At 36.5% G+C, this 23,479-nt stretch overlaps 2 protein-coding genes and 1 long non-coding RNA gene across 5 annotated transcripts; 2 read left to right on the top strand and 1 right to left on the bottom strand.

Moving 5' to 3' along the window:
- Positions 1-7,103: 7,103 nt before the first annotated feature.
- LOC126802243 (uncharacterized) lies at positions 7,104-13,984 on the top strand. 2 transcript variants are annotated; one of them, XR_007672929.1, is made up of 5 exons: positions 7,104-7,433; positions 7,524-7,592; positions 7,983-8,007; positions 8,553-8,635; positions 13,608-13,984. It is a non-coding gene; the product is annotated as an uncharacterized LOC126802243 (long non-coding RNA). The 2 variants fall into 2 exon arrangements; XR_007672928.1 differs by lacking the exon at positions 13,608-13,984 and adding an exon at positions 9,102-9,385.
- A 2,662-nt stretch (positions 13,985-16,646) lies between these two features.
- On the bottom strand, positions 16,647-19,329 carry LOC126803632 (uncharacterized). The gene is made up of 5 exons (XM_050531407.1): positions 18,689-19,329; positions 17,851-18,628; positions 17,194-17,574; positions 16,876-17,091; positions 16,647-16,766 (listed from the first exon to the last, which is right to left on the bottom strand). The coding sequence occupies exons 1-5, from the start codon at positions 19,327-19,329 to the stop codon at positions 16,647-16,649; spliced, it is 2,136 nt and encodes a 711-aa protein (XP_050387364.1).
- A 2,227-nt stretch (positions 19,330-21,556) lies between these two features.
- LOC126803107 (BURP domain protein RD22-like) lies at positions 21,557-23,366 on the top strand. 2 transcript variants are annotated; one of them, XM_050530862.1, is made up of 3 exons: positions 21,557-21,651; positions 21,796-21,931; positions 22,280-23,366. In XM_050530862.1, exons 1-3 carry the CDS (start codon positions 21,610-21,612, stop codon positions 23,179-23,181), a joined length of 1,080 nt encoding a protein of 359 aa, XP_050386819.1. In that variant the 5' UTR covers positions 21,557-21,609; the 3' UTR covers positions 23,182-23,366. The 2 variants fall into 2 exon arrangements, with proteins under 2 accessions (XP_050386819.1, XP_050386818.1); XM_050530861.1 differs by having other exon boundaries at positions 22,277-23,366.
- The last annotated feature ends 113 nt before the right edge of the window (positions 23,367-23,479 follow it).

Raw genomic sequence — 23,479 nt, 5'->3', positions numbered from 1 at the left:
TATAAATTTTGAGATATTGATACAAATGTGATACTAATATATCAATACATGAAGTTTTACGAAAACGTCAACGAAGAGATCCCTCGTACTACAAAATTAATTAATAACAGAGCTTATATGGAATGTAATAGTAGAAAAATCATGTATAGAAATAATAGAATGCGACCTCAATCACCTCATGGGCGGCTGTCGGGCATCTCTGTATTATTATGAGCAGTAGTAAGTTGATCTCAGTGGAGACTCTCCACTGATTCTAATTGGTTGCCAAATGTCACTTGATAACATTATGATCCTAATTATCCAGCATTCCCACTAAACAAAACCCATAACAAAAGCATAGCCATGGCAACAACTTTTTCTCGACTTTGTTTTCTTCCCCAACAGATAAACAATGGCCCACCTTGATTTGGTCGAACCACTCTTGGAGGATTGGAGGAGACAGATAGAACCGTTTATTCGAAGTAGCTAGTTGCAAAATGCAAACGGCTCCCTAGCAATGGATAACAACAACAACAACCTAAAGAAAGAATAAAAATTACAAATGTAACAAGTATTCTAAAAATAATATTGGTGAAACTTTACTTAAAAATAAAAGATACAAATGCTAAGAAGATAAGCACGAAGACATAAACGAACGATGAATCTAAAAATACTCCTAGCTCATAAATATTGATCATAACCTGCAAAACACTATAATAGGGGTGAGCGTCGTTCTCACTTGCCCCATAGGGGTCAGCCCACCCATGAGTTTGAAAACCAAATCTAGATAAGGATATCAAACAAGTTTTTATAAATCATTGAGGGTAATTTAATATCTTAGAGGAAAACATTATTCTAAAAACAATGCTAAAACATTAAGGATCTATTTTCATAGGATTATAATAAATATAATAGGAATACATGACCGAACCTAATGACTAGGAGGCGATCAAGTCATCTCTCAAGTCGAGGTCAATCACACTTATCGTTAAAAACAATAAATGAGCGAGAGTGTCCATTTAAGACAATACCCTAAAATAAAAGTATAGCATGCAAGGTATAATGGTAACAAGACATTGCCCCTCTGGAGGTTTTACGGTTTCAACACTGATGGGTTATGGACTGGTATCCTAGAACCTCATTACTCTCAGGTCTATAACACTCGAAAATAATAATATTTTAAAAAATTGTTTAGTCTCGGGTTTTCACAAGAATTTAATGCATTAATAATAATTCAATAAAATTCAATCCTGAGGCTTAGACTATGAATTTCATATATTTGGCCAAAGCAACATGTGAGGATTAACTCCCTTACCTGTAATGACGTGCATAATCTCAAATTCATAATGTATACTCCCACTCCAATCTTGCTGCTGTTACAAAGATCGAACGGCTCTTGTAACACCACTTCTGAATTCCAACTAAATGTAGAAGAGTCAATCTCAAATCCAAATGTCGTAAATAGTTTACTCGATCTCATTTTCTAGTTTGACCAGGAAAGTCAAAGGTTGACTTTCTGTTGACATAGTATTTCCTGGTTTGACAAGGAATTAACTATGTTGTTGACTTTGTTTGACCTTTTATCGACAAATTCCTGGATAACCTGAAAATAATCTAACTTTAGTTGTCGAATGATACTAAACACACTTTAAGGTTACTAAAGACACTCAGAACCATATCAACGATTAATTAAATTACTGACATATTTAAGTTAAAAGAGTTCTCAATTTCAAAACCGGGTAGAAATAAGAACTATCGTTCAATATTCATCACCAAGTTACAATAACATTTTTCACTAAGTTACCTTTAGTTAAAAGTAAAATAGTATAAACCATTAAGTAAATAGTCAACTTAACATATGGTGAAATTGTAAAATAGTAAAAGTTAAATAGTAACTCTCTACTAGGGGCAGAAGAGTATTTCACATGATCAGTAAAAAGTGAAAAAGTTAGTTTGTAAAAGTTAAAACCCAAAGATTTACACGATCGGCCTCCAATGGAGGAAGCAATTGCGATCAGTCCTAAAATCAATATAGAATACAAATGCAAGCTCCACACCAACTCTAGAAATACCAAATCGATCAAACAGAGATAAAGGAAGAATGATTACTACCTCCAGTGAATCAAAATGTTGAAGTGATAGCAGACGACATTCCTAGCCTTGAACTGGATTTGTTGGCTTGCTCCAACGCTTCTCCAAAGGCTCAACATCTTCACATAACTCCTCCCAAGTCTCCAGGTTTCCATCTCATCAACATAGAGATGAGGAAAGAAGGGCCGGAGTTCAGGTTCTCGGTAGGAAAGAGATAGAGAAGAGAGGAAAGACAAATTAGGATTCAATTCAAGAAATTAATGATGGAATTGAATTGGGTATTTGAATAAGAAATAAACTTACCTAAGAAATAACAGAGAAGATCGCCGGAGTTCGAATCCATGGCCGGATTCCATACTCATGAAGCAAAAGTTTACTATGAGCCGGACTAACAATATAACTTTACTATGAGCAAATGAAACCCTTCCCTGTTGATTCCATACTCATGAAGCAAAAGTTTGTTCTGCAAAAACAAAATAAACATCAAGTAGGAATTAGTCATCATGATAATAATAAAAACATAACCACCATTGATTAAGTTATAAGTAGGAATTAATAAATCAACATAAAATGAGTTTGAATTATGAACTTTAGAGTTTAGACATATGCACCAAGACCAAATAAGTAGTCCAGCTTTCAACAATTTGTAGTTTTTTAAAGGCAAAGGGTCATTCTCACCTGGAATCACATTCTCAGACAGTCATACTCATGATCTGCAATGCAAATAAGGCAACATATGAGTACAAGTAAGAAAAGAGTATCAATAAGAGTCCAAGCAACACATATACTCTAATCTTACAAACTGTTAATGAAACACAGTTGAGCAGAAACACAAAGATGGATTAAGTATATGTAAAAAGATTAATCATAAATTCATTCAATATATGTTACAACAAAAGCTCAGTAGCAGGTACTAATGTTTGAGAATTAGTATATATGTCAACGCTGGTTAGAAATTTAGAGACTCAAAATGTTCATGAGCCTTGTAGTCATAATAGCCTTGTAGTCCTTAACACAAAAAAGTAACAAGTCTAGAGACTTGATAAGTAACCAAGCCTTGTAACCCAAAACACAAAAAAGGCACATGGTTACTAAATCAGATAAGTAACTAAGGGACTCCAATAAAAGCACTTTCAATTCCATTCTCAATTTCCCCATCATCTTCACTAGCATCTTCACCAATATCATCACTATCAATCATCCAATCTGGTCTTGCAGCCTTTGCATTCATTAGTTCTTCAGCACATTCCTCTTCTCGTGCTGCTTCTTGCTTTCTTGTACTTTCCAAGCTCCAATCCTTCAAACAGACTAAAGCTTCTATGGTATTTGGACTTAGAGCAGCTCTCTTTTCTGAAACAACTCGACCACCTGCACTAAATGCAGCTTCTGATGCAACTGTTGAAGCTGGTACACTTAATAGGTCACGAGCCATAAGTGAAAGAATAGGGTACAATGTGTGATTTGTCTTCCACCATCCCAAAACATTGAATTGATTATCATCATCCACCTCAATTGTTGCTAAATCAAGATACACTTGTAAATCAGAAGAGTTAGTGGATGAACTAGATGATACTCTAGCCCTTTTCAACCTTTGCATGGAAAAATTTTGAACCCTAGGAATTGTTATAGATGCAGACGTGGTTTCCAAAGGAGTAGGGACTCCATCACTAGGTAAACTAGATGCAACACTAGGAACTACATTCCTCTTATAGATATCATAATATTGCTGCAACAAAGTCTTAATGGATGTCATTCTTGCATCAATTTCTAATGGCTGAAGACCAAAACACTTCAGCCACTCTTCAATTGCTAATAACTTGAATCTAGGATCCATGATAGTAGCAAGACAAAAAACCATCGGAAACTTAGACCAATACTTATCAAATTTTGTTTTCATTGCCTCTAAAGCAGCTTTGAAAATATTGAGATGAGAATATGCAGCAAATGTTTGGTAAATATCAACTAGACAATTTATAACTCTACTAGAAGTAGGTGAATAAACACCACAACAAATTTTGTAGAAGAGTTAAAAATGGCAAGAAAACCGCAAGTAAGTTCAACAATCAACCAATCTTGTTCAATTGGATAAGCTAAATTACAAGAATGAGATTCATTTACTTTTTGCACATATCTATGCAATGGAGCTTTGTATTTCAGAGCTAAAAGTAAAAGATCATATGTGGAATTCCACCTATGAGGAACATCATTGTCAATATTTTTCTTTCCATAATCTAAATCAGCACAAGCTTGTACCCATACTTCATGTCTCTTATTAGAGGAATTCATGCTACGCACTATGGTGGTTATTTTCTCAATTGATGGAGATAAAATATTTAGCCCATCTTGCACAATCAAATTAAGGATATGAGCACAACAACGCACATGAAACAATTGTTTAGGCACTGATGCAAGCATAAGATAATCTGGAAGTAATTGTACAAGTACATCATTATTTGAAGCATTGTCTAATGATATGGAGAAAACTTTTTCATGAATATGCCAAGTAATCAGTTCTTCATATATATGTTGTGTAAGTATTTCTCCAGAATGTGGATACTCAATCATTTTAAAAGAAATAATTCTTTTGTTCAAAGACCAATCTTTGTCTATGAAATGTGCAGTGAGAGACATATACCCCATCTTTTGTCGTGAGGACCAAACATCAGAAGTGAGACAAACTTTTCCATCAAAATTTTGAAAAAAATTAAGTAGCTCAGCTTTACTAGTCCCAAAACGTTTCATCACATTCCTTTTACATGTAGAGGCTGAAATTCCAGTAAATTGAGGAGCAAATGATCTTTGAATCATGCCAATAAAATCATGCTTTTCAACAAATGTAAAAGGTAATTCAGCTCTAATTATAAAATCCACAATTTCTTTCCGAGCAACATTTTTATCATATCGAAAATTTGATATATTTCCAGCAGCATTTATACCTATTTGCATTTGCGTTCTAACATCCTGAGTTTGACTACTTGCCACAGCATGCTTTCTAATATGTCGTTTCAAATGATTCGTTCCATTACTACCCCCACGAGCAAGCAAACTACCACAAATACCACACTTAGCTTTCAGAACTTTTAAATTGTTTACCATTTTTTCAACCTTCTCAAAATAATTCCAAACATCACTAGCTTGTCTACCAGTATTTGGGGGAACCGAGGATGTTTCCACAGTTTCCTTATTAACTGTATCCATCATAGCTAAATGCAACTACCAAAACCAAACAATTAAAAAAAAGTCAAGAGTTCAGAGATACTTGAATAAGATTGCCATTTCCCAAAGAAGAATACCCGATTAAGCAGCAATGGATCATCTTGGTTTCCAAGTCCATCTTTACCAATCAATACTAATCTCAAACACCCAAAGCTCCAATTGGATACTGTAATCATCAAATCAGACGAAACACAAATTTTAAGAACAAGTCCATCAATCTAGAAATCAAAAGCTGAGAGAGAGGAAGAGGAGAAAGGACCTTGGTCTTTGACGTAGTCAGCCAAACTGTTGCAATCAGAGCACAAAGCAAGCCTAGTGAAACCAAGATTCTCCCATTCCCTAGTGCGCTGCTGCGAAGGATTAGACTCATTAGAGAACTTTTTGATGGAGCATCGGCGAATTATTGGCGAAAGATGATTTGTTTTAGGAGAGGAAGATCTAGGTTTGGGTCAGAGACTCAGAGAGTTCTGGGTGTTGAAGAATATGGGGCGAAGGATACGCGAAACACGAATGATTGAAGATAGATGATTTATTTTGTGCGAGGCTAGGTTTGGGTCAGAGACTCAGAGGGGTATTGAAGAAGAGATCTGGATGTTGAACCCGAAGAGGCGAAGAATATGGGATCAGACTGATAAGTGCGAGGTATTTATGAGTTATTAGTCTAACGTTAATTTTTTGTTACACAATGGATAAGAGTATAAGACTCCTGAGTTATTAGTCATTTACCCTAAACGTTAACTTTTTGTTACACGATGGATAAGACTCATAAGAGGATAGATCATAGATCATAGATCATAATCATCATATTCAATTATATGTCTCTGTCTCTCAGTTTAGAGCTTAAGGGCCGGGCTGAGTGGGCTAGGCCGGGCTAAAGCCCTACGGGTTTTAATGGGCCGGGCCGTGGGCCGGGGCTGGGCTTCACACCCTCCGCCCTTATCCTGCCCTATACCCTAAGGGCCGGGCTTGAGAGGGCTTTTTTACGGGCCGGACCGGACTTAGGGCCTATGGGCCGATGGGCCGCCCACGGGCTTTTAGGCCCAAGGGCTAAATGATGACCCCTAGGTGGAACAGAGTGTCTGGTTTGGTGGGAGAGAGAGCGATGCTCTATGCGTAGTCTAAATGAGAGGAGGGAAAAATAGAAATTAAAGAGAAAATGGGCCAAGGAATGGGCTCGGGTTTAGGTTCAAGAGAGAAAGGTTTGGGCTTTTCTAAAGCCATGAACCAAAGGTCCAGATCAGCTTTTAGTCTCTAATCCAAGGGGCTCAATTCAACGATAAAAGATCGACTTCGCTGGTTAATTCATGTAAAAACAACTTAAGTGAAAACATTTTAAAACACAAGAAAATAATTGTAAAGTTAGGCGACGTGTAGTATAATATCGACGTATTAAATTTTGTAGAGATGATCTTGAATAACATACCTAAATATTGAATCGCTTGTGGTGAAAAAATTTGACCGAAAAGTGTGCCAAAATTGAAACTTCACTATGTAATTTCAGAGTGAAGCTTCACTCTGGATAAAGATTATATATATATATATATATATATATATTAAAGCCTTCACAAAATTTCCCTACTATTAAGAGTGGGTGGATTTTACTCATCACGGCGAGGTATTGTTTACATGAGGTTCTGGGCCGGGTGTATTTGTTGGGCCTCGCGGGTGTTTTGTGTGGCTGCATGGATAAAATTTTTATTTGTGTGACAATTGTTTAGCTTCGGTAGAAAGACGAGGGGTGTCGTGTGCGATTGTTTTGATAACCGAAAGCTTTCGACAGTGGAGATAGAGAGAGGTGGAGGGAGATAACCGAGCGAATTCATTTGTTCCTGAATCAAATTGTTGGCTTGAAGCTGCTCTCTACCCATCGAAGTTCCTTGAGTACGAATTCGGGTTCTCTTTGTCTCGAGGCTCCAGCTCAATGGGAATCAAGCCCTTCATTGTTCTGATTGGGGAAGAAAGCAATTGCAGAGATCTCTCTTCCGGTCTCCATTCTGCCGTGGATAGAGAAGGAGAGGAAACAAGGTAGATGAGGAGCTAAATATCCCAATCGATATCGGATAAGTTGATCGACGGAGGTGTTTGGTTCGGTCTTTCTGGAGAGGAAATAGATGATCAGATCCGGCAGCTTCAAATGCTCTTGATCGGTTAGTAAAGGAGTTTTTGGGTTTTTGCTATTGGTTTTCACTTTTGAGGCTAGGAATGATTATTGTTAATAACTATTTTAGATTTTACAGGTACTTGAACCGTGAAATTGACAAGTAGTGAATCAAAGTTTGATAGGCGCTAAGAGTATTTTCTACAAAGTAAGTCCTCTCTCTCTCTCTCTCTCTCTCTCTCTCTCTCTCTCTCTCTCTCTCTCTCTCTCTCTCTCTCTCTTAAAATACCCTATCAGAGTAAAAATGAGAGTTCAATACTAAGAGACTAAGGTGCTTTTCTTGGATTTGTTGTTTTGCGATTTTGTTTGGTTGATTAGTGGTTCTGTATGATGTTTATCTGGCTGATTTTTATGAGTGCGTTTGTGACCATTTAAAGGTATAAGTGGGCGGGGTGTTTGCACTCTTGATTCATCTAGCTCATAGGTTTTGTTGCTTTTGATTTTGTTGATTTTTTACATTCCTATTTGATTGTTCATCTGTTTTGTTTTTGGTTTACTGATTGATTTACTAATTAAAAGTCATTTTTCCTATCTGCAGGTTTGTTAGGCTGTGATGTGATCAGGTAGTTTATCTCTTGTGTTTGTATATACCTCGGTTCTACTTTTGTAAAGTGTTTTTTTTGATATGGGAGAGACTATTTTGGACCTATTGCTTGCATCTGATATTGTTTTGACTTACTATTTTAATGGATATGTGTTTCTGGTATTGTTCGTCTTACCGTTTTATTTTGAATATAATGCAATTTGACATTTAGTTATCGTTCGTGTTAGTGTGTGGAGTGAGATGTTCGTGAGTGATGTATAAATGCATGGTCATTCATTCGTTTCCTTTTTTGCTACGAACTTTAGATGATAGTGGTTTAAAATATCTTTAGACTGTTTATTCTTTTCTTTTCTTTTTGTACCTGAAAGTAACAATGTAATAAAATGTGGATATAGGGTATAAAGAAAGTCTATCGTGGGATTGATGTGTGTCTGCAATTCTATGGTTGTTTGATTTCTGCGTTTTGTTTTGTTCCTTTTTTATATTGTTTATTCTAATTTAAATTATTTATACTTGAATATACTGACACCTCTATGTAAATGTTATTATTGGTACTGGCTGTAGGCATAATAGAGTTTCTGTGTCGTCCAGTTGTAAAACTATTGCGAGCAGAGCGGAAGTCCTAGACAGGGGTGCCGGGAGTTAGGGTGAGTTCTATTTATGCTGATGTTATGTTATATTCCATATGTATGTATGTTTTACTAACATATCGGGCTCGTTGTTCCATTGAAAATTTAAACAAAGAAGTAATCACTCGATTCCTGTTTTTTGGATGACTCCTAATTATATATAGTTATATATATATAGGTTTCTATCAATTAGATATCATGCAACCATTTCTATACTAATAAAATAGAACCAACTTTACATTATTTAAATTGAATTCATCTAATCTTAATCTAATCAGAGTTCCCTTTTTCCATTTTAGAAGTTCATTGAACTTAAATAAATTCTATTTGTTTTGTTCAATAAATTGTCCTATATTATATCTAAATAGAGAAGAATATAGTTATCTATGGATGTTGCTATTGGTTGACATGGGTATATGAGTCATGCTATACTGTTAAATAACAAGCCCTTAATTATCAATTATTTATGTTTATCTATTTGTAGAACATTTGTGTGCTTCATGAGAGAATGCTTTCAACACATTCCACTGTGCGTGCCAAAATGTTCGTGCTCCCTGTGAGTTTAGCTAATCGAACGTTCTCAATTCAAACAGTACAAGCGTGCCAGTACTTGTATACGAGAGTGAGTTGATTGTGATTGTGTTGTCTTGACTTCTGAATCTAACGATTGTGGTGAGGGAAAGAACTGTAACCTCACTTGGTCCGACGTGTAGGTCGCCTGGTCTGCCCCATTGTGACACCCCGACCTAGAAATTTATAAGACTCCTAACTTCCATGAACCCCCCCCCCTCCCGAGAAATTAAAGAATGGACTTCATAGAGGGGAGGATAAGGTAGCTATGGGGCTAGGTATCATGATTCCTTCCGCCAGGTGATGACACCGCCATTTTGGTTGAGGTGCCAGGCGGTACCCTTCCTGGAAGGAAAGAAGCTTCGAGAGAAAAAAAAAAAAAGTCGGTGTGTCCTCCCAATCTTAGATTTTCCCCAATGTCGGTCTCTACCGACCTCCCTTAACCTCCATCTTTTCCCTATTTTATTTATTCATTGTATTATCTAATCATTCATTTACCCATTTAATTAGTAAATCAATTCTCTTAGCAACTAGTAAATATTTCTTCTTCTTCAGATGTCCTTTTATTACCAATATCCACCACATGTAAATATGCTTCTAAATGAACTTTACTTAACTTAATACACATTTTATTAATTAGTCATCCGATCAATAACATTTTATTCAAAATGCAAACAATATATATTATTTTTTCCCTTTAAAGATGTAAGATATTACACCAAGCCTTCTTTCGTGTTTGTTCGCGAGTTGCCTATTGATACTTAACCGTTAAGATGCGAGTAAGCAGAGCTTTAAATAGGGAAACAAATTCCTAAAAGCGTGAGGCCTTTAGAGGTTGGATGTTGCTTCGAGGAAGACTTGAAGAGATAGTTTCCTCAAGGAGGACTTTTGTCACACCCCGGGACCATTTCAGGGACCGAAATGCAACAGTATTCGCCGTAATCCTGAATGAATAAGCAACCGACATGTCAAGACTGACGTGTCGACTACCTATTAACTCGAAACTACAAGGATAATGATAAACATAGGAACAAAATGACGATAAGACATGAGGAGCAAATGTAATATAGACGCAAATAACAAATGAAAAAGGTAGCAATGTAAGACTCAAACATCAAATAAAGAGCATGTCTAAGTCTCAACGGCCCACTCGGTCCGACAAGAAGGTAAATGACCAGGTCGGAAGACGAGATATACTAGAGTACGTCAAATGCGTCAACTAAATCCAACTCGAAGATCAGAAAGATTGAACACTGTGAATTAAGTTCCTTGGGAATGAGAAGCAACCAACGATACACGAGGGCTAACAAACCGACCACTAGCCTCTAGACCAACGTCACTAGACACCTTCAAAACAAGAGGCTGAGCACTCATCCTCGCTAACTCGTTTTAGGGCCAATACCCTACCGAGGTAGGGTTTGAAAACGAAGGAAATTAAGATAAGGGTGCAATGCTTAAATGTAAAAACATATAAATGAGCGCTCAAGTAGAAAGTGAGAATATGGAGTGAAGGTGAACTATGCATCTAGTACTACCCTTTTCACGAGTCACGGAACCAGAAATCAGGACAACGGTACAACTCACGATAAAGTATACGACGCCGGATATCAGGACGACGGAATCACCGTACATCCCGTTGACGTTGCACTCCTCCACTCCTAATCCGAGTTGCTGGGACGTACTGTCCACCTCCCAAATTTTGTTGCTGCTGCTTCGAGCTCACCTCCCTAGGAAAAGGAGGAGTAGAGGCCGTCAGAGTCGAGGAACCCGACACCGAAGCTCTCTGCCACAAGATTCGATGTCGCCGGATCGAAGTTGCATGTCGATTATGTGGACATGGTTGAAGAGAGAGGAGAGAGACGGTCACCATGGTGGTGGTCTCACCGTCCGGGTCAGCCGGACGGCGGCGCTAGGTGGAAGAGAAGGCGGCAACCCTTTCTAGGTACTCTCGGGGAGAGAGGAGAAGCCGAAGAAAGAAGAAGAGAGAGAGAGAGAGGCTCCCGTGTATGGGTGTGTATTATAGTTAGTTGGGTATTTATAGGTTGATCTGACGGTCCAGATCAATTCACTCAAATGGACGGTCAAGATTTAAAAAATGGAAAATAGGAATTTCTGAAGATATTATTTAGAAGTCGTTAACTTCGTAAACGCGTAGAAAATTAACCGAGTGTCGGAAAAATATTCCGCGCTCGTGACGACGCGTAGTTTGACACAAAAATAAGAAACAAAAAATTTGACATTTTGAAAAGATGTCGGTAAGCGTGTCAGTATGTCGGAAAAATTTGACTCACGCTGGCATCGGCGACAAAAAAGGTATTAGAGATATTCCTCACAATGTGTTTTACGTGATGATATGCTTCGGTTCTAGTTTCCGCCAATGTTAGCAAGAATTGAAAATTCTGAGAATTTGCTGCTATATCAAGATAATGTTTCATAGTGATGCTTTGATCGTATTTTGGTTAGTTCCAGTTATATGAGAATTGTATATTGTTGTGCGGAAGCGGCCAACAATCCTACATAAAGGGTCCAATAATGCCGATACTCCTTCCACTTTAGTCACTCAGTGATGTTCGGGTAAGTGGTTTTCCACAAAAGACATCGACATTAGTGTGTGTGGTATTAATCCATATAACCCAAGGATGACTCCACCTGTTTCAATGTGAGATTCCAAATGTCTCAAATCTAAGCCAATCAATTTCAAACAATCTCCACCTTTGCGTAATTCTAGTCATCACCAATTGTTTCACGATCCAAATAGCTCCACCTCGACCACAAACATCTTGTGACCCCAATCCAAATGGGAGCTTCACCAAATTCGATTGTACAAGACACCAAGTCCCAAGCGTAACTTGGGCTATGATACCAATTATTGTGTGGAAGCGGCCAATAATCTTACACACACGGGTCCGATAATGCCGATACTCCCCCCACTTTAACCACCCGGTGAAGTTCGGGTATGTGGTTTTCTACAAAAGACCTCAACATTAGTGTGTGTGATATCAATCTATATAATCAAAGTATGACTCTTCACCTTTTTCAATATGAAATTCCAAATAGCTCAAATCTAAGCCAATCAATTTCCAACACATATTAGTTCCAATTAGTATCGTTTGGAGCGTAAGATTATCAATTATAGTTAGCAACTATTTATGTACTTGCTTCTATATTGATTTGTGTCTCATGGTAGGGGTTTTGGCCTAGTCGCTTCCATCTGTACCTTTCTTTTATGTCAATAAAAGTTCGAATGAAGTCGTATGATTTGCCCTCTCGGCTTTGCATACAACAAAAGTTGTTAGTAATTGGGAATTATTCAATTGTCTTTCTGTGGAAGACGGTATATTTTAATTTTTTATGGCTCTATGCACAATGCTTAGGCTTTCTGAAGTGACGCTTTGATCATGAAATGCATACAAATGCATTCTCATGTTGTCTCATGTTGCCATTATGAATTGGAAACCATGACCTTATGTTGCTTTGCAGTTTTAAGGTCCGATGATATCTTGACTCTTGAAAGGGTTAGTGAGAATAGCTAAGCTCAACATGAGGATGATTGCAGACCTGCAGCACTGGTTTTTAAAGCTAGTGCCAATGGCTATAGCTTAGAAATTTTACTGATAAAAAACTTTGGTAGCAAGTAACAATTTAAAATGGGTCAGAGGCAGACCTAACTAGAGGGTAGTATTAGGTTTCTTTGACCATGAAGATAGCAAATATGAAGGTCTCTTTGCCTCTGGAAAGCCAAGTACAAAGGCTTTATGCCTTTACTTGATGCAGTTTGCCAAATGATGAGATGGGGATAAATGATGATGTAAACGGGAATGAGCATGGTCATGATCCACAAGAAATGGAAGCAATAAGAAATGAGATCACTCAAAGTTTGATGAGTGTGCGTTTAGCCTGAAATTAATTGATGTAAATGAAAAATATATTTTGTTATTTGATATTGAGATTGGTTGAATGTGTCAAGTTATTTTTTTAGTATTATTTGTGTCAACGAAAAATGTATTTTGTTATTAAGTATCGGAAAACATAGAATATCTAATTATTAATGTTACTTGCCGTCAATGAGAAAATAAAAGTTAAAAAAAGTTAAAAAGTTAAAATCCTAATAAGGGAAAGTGAAAGAAAAAAGAGAAAATTAGAAAGTTATATTGTATTTGTAAAGAAATTGTCATTATACAAACACAAAACATAAGACAACTTAAGTTTACCAAACACTATGTACAGCTTATGCCACTAAAAGTCACTTATAATAAGTCAGTTTATCAAATAGTGAGCTACTTAACTTATCAGTAACTTATTCTCATAAATAAATATAAGTCCGTTTATCTTATAAGTCACAACTGCGCTAAATACAACATAAATCTTCTAATATAAGTTTATTATTATTATTTTTGGTTAATGCCCACTTTGAATTCAGAACTAGGTTAGGAGTTGGAGGCTGGAGAGTCAATGTTGATTCCGAATTTCCGACGTGCCGGAGATAGATATCATTGAACTCGTGTGTTACGATTGACAAAACTATACATGATCGATCTCCTTGTACTCTTCGCAGGGTGAGAGGTAGCTAACTAGCTATGAGTTCCTTATTTTCTTCGTGTTGACGGGGTGATGTGATTGTAAAAGAAAAGATCGATGGTGATGCGTTTGAAACTGATTGAATCTGGGTTTTGAATCAGACTCGATTGAACCCTGGCCTTAAAACTAAGGTTGTGGGTTTTTGAGTAATTGTGGAGTTAGTATTGATGAACCGATGTTATTCAAAATCAGAAGAGATCGATCAGGAGTGGACTTTTATTTTTCGTTTCTTGTGTTCGATTTTGATTCTTAGTTCATTGTCAAGCTTACCTCTTGCTCATGGTCCAAGCAGAGTTGTTATATATGTTCAGAGATTGAAATGTCTGGGCTAATTTCAGGGGCGGACCTAAGATTTATCATGGGGTAGACTATAGTTTTTTGACTGAAGGCCAAATTTTTTTTTTTAAGATTTACAACATAGAGTGTACGAAATTTATATAATTAAAGGCCAATTAAACTTAACTATTCCTATCATTCCTTATAATCTTAAGTTCTTAACTAACTAACAAACCCAAATAGGTAAATACTCAATCTCTCATTCGACCATTCTCTAACATGCTGCCAAATTTCAGATTCCAAATTTCTAATTATTCCAAATCGATAGCTTAATTAACAAACTGATATACCAAGTTTGTATAACCTCCAAATCTCTAACTTACCCACTAAATTTCATATTCCAATCGATCCATAGACCATTATCTGATTTAGTTTTTAAAGAATAGCTCTTGGAGCTAAACCGGTAGATGGGAGTTTCGGCGGTGCGGCGGAGCAGGGGAGTGGCGAACTGGCGATGGTGAGTGGCTGGAGTGGTGCCGACCGATGAGCTTGAACTGAAGAAGACGAGAAGAAGACGCGGAATCGAGAAGAAGATGAGAAGAAAGAGTGAAAAACAGAGAAGTGAAAAACTAAGAAAGAGTTCGGTACTCTCTGTTTCACTTCCTACATTTATATATATATATATATATATATATATATATATATATATATATATATATATATATATAGAAGTTAGTTTTTTTTTCTTCTGGATTTCAAGTTCAATTGGGCTGGATATGCTTCCGGACACGGGGAAATACGATGCTTGTCAGATGAATATGCTAATATGCAGTTCTGTACTATCTTCTCGGGACCTCCCGCCTTAAATATATGCTCTAAGGCCATTTTAGTGAAAACATGATCATATGCCCATTCATAATCCACAACATACTGTGGCTGACATGATAATTGGGTTAGTCGAATCACTTGAAATCTTGAATGAAACATAAAAAATAACTAATGGAAAAGCATGGCTGGTTATCACCTGCAAACTTTGGTGGAAGCAGGGTGAGAGTCGAAGACGAAGCCCATGAAAAAGGGAGGTTCAAGCAACCCATCGTTTCTGAGGACCACATATGATAGCCACGTGTGAGGCATGCTAAAGTTAAGAGTAATTATTCTGTGTACCCGCCATACCATGAAATACTGTCATGTGGTGTACCCAGCCAATCATATTACGTCATGATATAATTAACATGAATACGATGAAAATGACAAAAGTTTATTTACATATAAGAACCAATCAGAAACAATCACAGTAAAAAATAAACCAATAACATTAAGGGGGTACGCCACGTGGGATATGTGGCAGGTATATATAATACATTCTCCAATGTTAAACCCTTATTTAGCAAGTTTGTCGGTGCAACTGGAAATGACAAATTTTGCCCTTCCGTTAACAGATGTTTAGGATGTTTGAACACTCCAGCGTAGGAGTGGGCACGAGACGGGATGAGATGGAATGAGGCTAATCCCGCGTCCCATTCCACTCATTAAATTCGAGACGGGTTGGCCGATGTGGAATGTAGAGAAGGTTGTTTTGCTCTAGCTGGCTGGCTTGATCGCAAAATATGATCATTGCTAGCTTAATTACTAGGTAGTTTATTTGGAATTCAACGCTTAATTACATATCCTTTATTCTGTTATATTTTTTTTTAGAATGGTTATGGCTCAGAATGAACGCTGGCGGCATGCTTAACACATGCAAGTCAGACGGGAAGTGGTGTTTTTTTGTGTGAATAGTTCTAGTTACACCTCCATAATTGTTATTTGTACCTCCTCACTAATTCTCAAATTCTTTTATTTTGTCCTTATATATTTTAGTTTGTTTTTATAGGTCTCTACCCAGCTCCACCAACCGTCTACTACAAATCTGCAATTGCATATGTTTCCTTCAGTTATATGGTTATACCTTATGACCCCTTGCTTAATCATCTTAGAGGAATGACATATTTGATTTTCCAAATTCAAATTTTGATACTTATCATGATTTGGGTATGTATGAAATTCAATCAATGGAAGATTGATTTTTAAGAGATTCAAAATGCAGTGTGCCGATTATTGTATCTCTACATAAAAGGAACTCATCGAGTATGATTAATGGTGAAAGAGATAACCCGAACTTGCACGAGATTACACCTTAGTAAGGAGCTTAATTTCAGGGGTTGTGCCTCAGAACTTTCAGAAAAGATGCAAACTACAAATGTAAGGGATCCATAGCATAAATATATGAGCTAGTGTCAATAATAAAAAAATCTAACTACAAGTTTTGATTATGACTCTATAACCATAGACATACTAATTAAGTAATTATTTGATAGCTAAAAAGAATTATAGATAAGAGAAAGAATTAAGGAAGAACTTGAGAAGAAGATGCAGGGCCGGCCCTGACATTTTAAGTGCTATAGCGACATAAAATTTTGGGCCCCTTCAATAAAAAAAAATCTTCTTCAACTAACATATGATAAAGAAAAAATGAAAAAAAAGAACAATTATCACTATGACTTAACAAGATAGTATCTTAGTTCAAATAAAAATCTTACAATTACAAAAAAACAGTACCTGATTATTGAAAAATGACCCTTCTTGCATTTTTTGCTGCAAAAGTTTCAACTAAGCTTGAATAATCAAGCTTGTGAGCCAAATCTTTTTCAATTGACAACAAAGCTAGACCGTTCAATCTTTCCTGTGACATAGTTGACCGAAGATAGGATTTGATCAATTTTAATTTTGAAAAACTTCTCTCAGCAGAGGCAACAGTAACAGGTATGGTTAGTAGAAATTCTGTAAGCAACCCAAGCATTTGGGTAACACTCATCCCTTTGCTTCAAATAGTTCAATACATCAACTGCCCTCTTTGCTTCTTTTGGTATAGCTCTTCTTAAGTAGTTCAATTCATCGAATAAGTCACTTCCATTAACATCAGAGGCATCACCATCTTTTAACAATTTTTCAAGATTCATACAATTGTCCCTCAAACTATTATTATCTACATATTTCAATTTCTCCAACTTGAATAAAAATCCAAAATCTTCTTCATATTTCTTAAATTACTCAAACCTACTTTGAAGTGAAGAAAATGCTTGATCAATTGTACAAAGAAAGTAACTGACCTTGAATGATTCTAACGATGATGGTGTCACCTCATCTTCACTATCACTTTCATCAAAATGCCTTTTTTTTCGAGTATTTCTTTTTTCACGAAATGCAACTTCAATTTCCATCTCACTTGCAATTTCTTTAGCTATAACTAAGGCCTCATCAAATCTAGTTTCTCTGTACTTTTGGATAAATGACATAAGTTTCTCCAATTCTTCAATAGCAACATCAATATGCATGTCTTCAGTTTGGAGAAATTTACTCACAATATTGATAGCATGCAACAAATCATACCAAATAACCATCCCCAACAAGAATTCAAAATCCATTTCATATGTTGCCATGCATTGAGCAGTAGACCTTGTTTTAGAATCATCACCATCTTTTTCCAAGCACTTTAAAACATCTCTTATTTTAGGAGCTTGATATCTAAATACTTTCACACTATCAACACGACTCTCCCATCGTGTTTCAGACAATGGTTTAAGACTGAGCCCATCCACATAATCCCTAAAAACATGTCATCGCTTTGTCGAAGATGAGAAGAATGAATATATCCGTTGTACGACTCCGAAAAAATAATCAGCTTTAGGATTACAGTTAACCATATCACATATTGCAAGGTTCAAGCTATGACAACCACAAGGTGTAAAAAATGCTCTAGAATTTACCTCTAGAAGTCTACTCTGAACACCCTTGTGCTTTCCTCTCATGTTAGATCTGTTGTCATATCCTTGTCCTCGTATATCACCAATATTAAGTGTATGACTGTCAAGTGCATTTGTAAGCTCATTAAATAGTCCAAGTCCCGTTGTATCATTCACCTTCAAAAATCCCAAAAAGAATTCTCTCACCACAATAGGACTTGCTGTAACATCTACGCATCGGCCAATAAGAGACATTTGCTCCTCATGACTAGCATCTGGAGTGCAATCAAGTATAACAGAAAAATACTTTGCCTCTTTAATAGTTGCAACAATAGAAGCTTTCACCTCATTTGTTAGGAGCTGAATCATTTCATTTTGGATCTTGTGACTCAAGTAATGGTAATGAGTTTCTTTCTTCAAAACACGTCTAACATGTTCATGCATCACTGGATCAAACTTAGAGATCATCTCAATCACTTGTAAAAAAACACCATTGTTCTCTTCACACAGTTTCTCATTATTCCCACGAAATGACAAATTATTTTTGACAAGACTTTTCACAACTGCTAGGATCCTCAGTAGTACTTGTCTCCAATGCTCTCTCTTCTTCTTGATTTGTTCTTCCAACCCCTGATCAATTGTTGCATTCTTTTTCAATCTTATTTCCAATTCAATCCAACTACTAAAGCAACTGAGGTGATGCTTATTTCTTTCATGGCTTGCGAGTCTTGCGCTAACATTTTTCCAATCATTCAGTCCTTCATTACCAAGTTGGCCCAACAAAGTCTTGTTATGATCTTTCCTGAACAATTTGCAACAAAAAAAAAATACCTTGTCCAAAGAAATAGAGTACACCAACCACCTCTTGTTCTTCTTTTCACCATTAGGTAAGACACGATAATAATGATTAGAACTAAAACGTCTCCCCTTGTGATCATCTGGATAAGTGAAATTACTTTCTCTTTTAGGACCTCTTTCAACTATAAAATCTCTGGAATTCTGTTCCATCTTCTCCCAATTTCCTAGATCATCAATGTCGAATGAGAAATCAAATGTTGCACTTGAACCATGTTGATCATCTTCCTCTTGCATATCAATATTTTCACCTGCATCTTCCATATCACTATTACCTCTTGCATCTTGTTGAACATGTTCAGTATAATTTCTTTCTTCCTCTTGCATATTAATATCATCACATGCATCTTGTTGATCATCTTCAGCTATAACTATTTCTTCCTCATTCTCTAAAAGATTTGGCTTGTCCATGTTACCACTACCATCAACATTCTCATTCTGATTGTTCTCATGCTCAATCTCATTGTTCTCCTGCTCATTCTCATTGTCATATATATTCACATTAGTATCAGTGTGCACTTGTTTAGTTTTTCTCTCAAGAAACCTCTTGAAAGATCCGGCTTCACGTCGATCTAATGCAGCTCTTTGTTGCCTCCTCTTTTTTTTTTGAGACCCTGATAGTTGACTTTTAATTCTATTTGGAGCCATTATATAGCAATCTGATTCAAAAATACAAAAAGATAATAACTCAATAAGACTGCTCAAATAACTCAATATATATGACACTTATGCAAACCAAACAAACTAACTGATCTAACATTATAACTTTCCAATTGATTAATATTACTCATCCAATTATAACTTATGAGTTATGATCAATAGTTAATAAGACGATATTCATCATTGTTAAACGAAAAATAGCAAATCAATAGCAAATCATTAGAGAGAATAAATATCTAATAATTATGTAAAATTACAAACTATAATAAGCATTCAATCCATTCTTACATTCCCAAACTTTCAGAAAACACAGTACTATGTTAGGATTTATTGTATTCACAATTTCAATTAAAGCAATGTCCAATCTTATGAAATTAAAGTATTGAAAACAAAAAATAATTGAGAAAGTATTTACCTTGTAAGAAAATAAATATCTTCTGATCAAAACGTCCAGGTCTGACTAGGGCTGGATCTAAAATGTCTGGTCTATTTGTGGAAGCAATAGTGATGACTTTCCCCCTTCCTTCAAATCCATCTGAGCAAACAAGGAGCTGGAGCATCAAGATACCATTCAACAATTTTAAGCTATTAGCTACAAAATATAAATAAAATAATAAATGAGTAAAAAGTTCAATCATTCGTTTATAACCAACCTAGTTAAGAGTAACATCATGATCTTGGAATCTTGTCCACAAGAACCCTTGATCAAACCATGCTCCCTTCCAACAGTATCCAACTCATCAATGAAGACAACTGATGGAGCCTCGGCAGTGGGCACACACAACTATGAAAAGCCGAAAAGGTGAGAGGAGATGAAACGTAAAAAGCCGAAAACCAAACCAGATCCTTTTTGTTTTTCTTTTCGTTATATATAATAAAAAAAATTGGGCCCTCAAAAATTTGGGGCTCTAGGCCCATGCCTCTTGGGCTTACCCCAGGGCCGGCACTGAGAAGATGCAAACCGTATGGATTATATTATCTTTATGGTTATTCATTAGTTTAAAAGAGAAATGTGGAAATTAAAAATTTATGAAGGTACATATAGTAAATACGGAGGTGTATATAGAACCGCTATTTTTCTGTTCTATTTTGACTCATTTGAATGTTTGGAATCACACAAGGTTGCAACTTGCGAGTTGCGACTAGGAATTGAAAGAAGACACGAATAGGAAATGATGCTCGTGTTGCCCTTGGTCATTAGCATTAGCAATATCTTTCCTGATCTGTTTTTATTTTCTATAATTAAACTTCGGTAGGGAATGCATGAGAGGGCCAGAGGCAACCACCCATGCTAGTTTGGCCCCTGTTTCTCGTGTCGCTTGTGTCTGTTCTGGGGCTCCTTGGTTGGGTTAGTTTCGTCAGTATGAGTTGTCAGAGGTTCTGGCGGAAAATAGGTTCTGGGCTTTTTCTTCATTGTCTTCCCTTTCATAATTGACCATGCTCTGATTCATCATGTTGATGCTAGTTTAGTTTTATTATAATTGTCATGTCCTGTTTCTGTTTCAGAGTCTTTGTCCGACGTTTGTTTTACTGTTATCTAGACAAGTTTTTTAAAATCTGGTGGACTAATCTCATCATCTCTGATGGATTATGATCCGAACTCGTTGTAATTCTTCTTAAGTGAATGAATTAATATTTGATAAAAAAAAAACTAGCCCATCCCCTGAATTATCATCCGAGAGATGTGCCTCGAATGATAACTTCCAAGAGTTTGCATCAGTACCCAGCCGCCGGCCTATTTTACCCAATTAAGTTCTTTTTTCTTTTTTTGAACTGACCCAATTAGGTTCATTGGTTCAAAATGAACTGGTTTTAATCACGTACTCGCTCGCGCGGTTCCGTAGTTTTATAAATTTTGCCGATCCTCGACGTCTATTATTGCATGTGGGAAATATAGAAACTATAGAGAAATATGCACGAACAGATTGCTTTCCGGGACATGCCTATTGGTTAATGGTTATCCACAGCCTTGGTTACCACATAAAAGGATCTAGGACCATCTAGTGTATGTGCATGTATTCTTATCCTAAAATCAAGTTGCATGCAGCATGTAGTTTAATCAAACCCCACATATCCTAAAATCAAGTTGCATCACTTGCATGTAGAAATTAGACAGTTTTGAATCTATATCAAATTTTCCTTCAGAATTTGATCACTAATTCACTATATATAAGTGCACTCTGCACTCGCTTCATTCTTCACCCATTCCCTAAACAAGATCGACATTCTTCATATCGATCAATCAATAGGAATACCAAATATCCCTGCATGGATCAGTTTCGTCTTCTTTGCCTGCTTTCACTTTTCTATGTAAATCCTAATTTATTAGCTTGCGAATTACTTACTTCATTAAAATATGATTATTATGTTTTACAAGGCCATATTAGATATCTGTATGCACTAGATACGAGTCAATGAAATCAACTTAAAATTTTGGCATATGCATACGCGCAGGTGGCATCAGTAGTGGTGGGAAATGGATATGCTAATAAGGTCGATGATGGCGAGTCCTGGATTTCTTACTGGAATTCAGCCTTGCCAAAATCTCCATTGCCTTCCAAAGCTGTACAGCAGCTTCTAAACCTTGCAGGTATGTGTTACTCAGTTAATTATAATGAAACGTAATTAACTTAATTAAGCTCGATTCATTCTAAATTCAAACACGTACGTACAAGATCTGGATGTATAGAAGCTTAAGCTACCTGAGACTGAGAAATAGCTATAAAGAGATTTTACGTTAATTTCTTTCCTCGAATTGAAGTATCATATATACCTCCAAAGATTTAAAGGAAAAGGAAGAAAATATGTAAAACAAGAAGTCGTAAAATGTTTGTCAATTTTGCTATGATGTTTTATAATAATGATTTTCACGGTTTTACGTACCAACGCCAAGTATATAATCCCATCAAAACTGATCTATTGTAATGTTGTTCAGAAGGTGAAAAAAGTTACACTGGGATTGGAAAGGATACTGTAAGCCTTACACCACTTAGTGTCAATACCTACAGTCGTACAACCTATGCTGCCTCTGCAGCTGAAGTTAAAGTCGAGCAAGGTGAAAGAAGTCCCACTGGGATTGGAAAGGATGCTGTAAGTCTCACACGAAATGGTATCAATACCTACTCTCGTACAGGCTATGCTGCTTCTGGAGAGGAAGTCAAAGTCGAACCAGGTTTAACTACATTCTTCCAAGGGAACGATCTTCAGCAATTGGGGAAAAAAGTGACATCGAGATTCTTAAAAACCACAAGTAATAAGGCAATTCTTCTGCCTCGTCAACTTGTAAAGTCCATACCTTTTTCAAGTAGAAAGTTTCCAGAAATTCTAACATATTATCGAGTGAAACCCAAATCAGCGATTGCAGAAACAATGAAAAGAACAATCACGGTGTGTGAGGCGCCACCCGTTAAAGGTGAAGAAAAGTACTGCGCAACATCGCTTGAATCCTTGATCGATTTCACGGTTTCGAAGATCGGAAAGCATGTCCAAGTTTATGCAACAGAGGCCGAAACCGAAAACGAAAGCAAACAAGAATATACCATTGAGACTACCGGAGTCAAAAGTATTGGAGACAGGTCTATTGTGTGCCATAAGCAGAACTATGTTTATGGTGTGTTTTACTGCCACCAGTTCTATGCCACAACAACAAAGGCTTACATGGTTCCGTTGGTGGGTGCTGATGGAGTTACAAAAGCCAAAGCAGTAGCTGTTTGCCATACTGATACCACTGGCTGGAACCCTAAGCATTTGGCCTTTCGAGTCCTCAAAATCAAGCCGGGAAATACAATCCCGGTCTGTCATTTTCTTGCCACTACCAGTCTTTTGTGGGTTCCTATGTAATGATGCAAATGCAAGGGAACATAACATAAGACAAGGTTAAACTTTATTTCGCCTTAAAAATAAGACAAGGTCCTAATAAGTCAATTTTCAACATGTATTTTGTTGAAGTATGGTCTCTCAAGTTTTTGTTTAAGTATTTTGTATTTTTCTATGTTTTTATGTTTACTTGAAGGATTTTCGCTAGAGAGGAGTTCGTCGTTCTCTTGTTTGCCTGTTATCAACTTTCTGTTTAAGTCTTAGTTAATTCACGAATTAGATACATGTGTAGAACGAGAATCTGAAAACAAACAAGAATGCA

This window comes from Argentina anserina, chromosome 7 (genome assembly GCF_933775445.1).
Source record: "Argentina anserina chromosome 7, drPotAnse1.1, whole genome shotgun sequence".
Lineage (NCBI taxonomy): Eukaryota > Viridiplantae > Streptophyta > Magnoliopsida > Rosales > Rosaceae > Argentina > Argentina anserina.
Note: the sequence above shows the minus strand (reverse complement) of the source record. Positions and strands in the feature narration are given on the sequence as shown.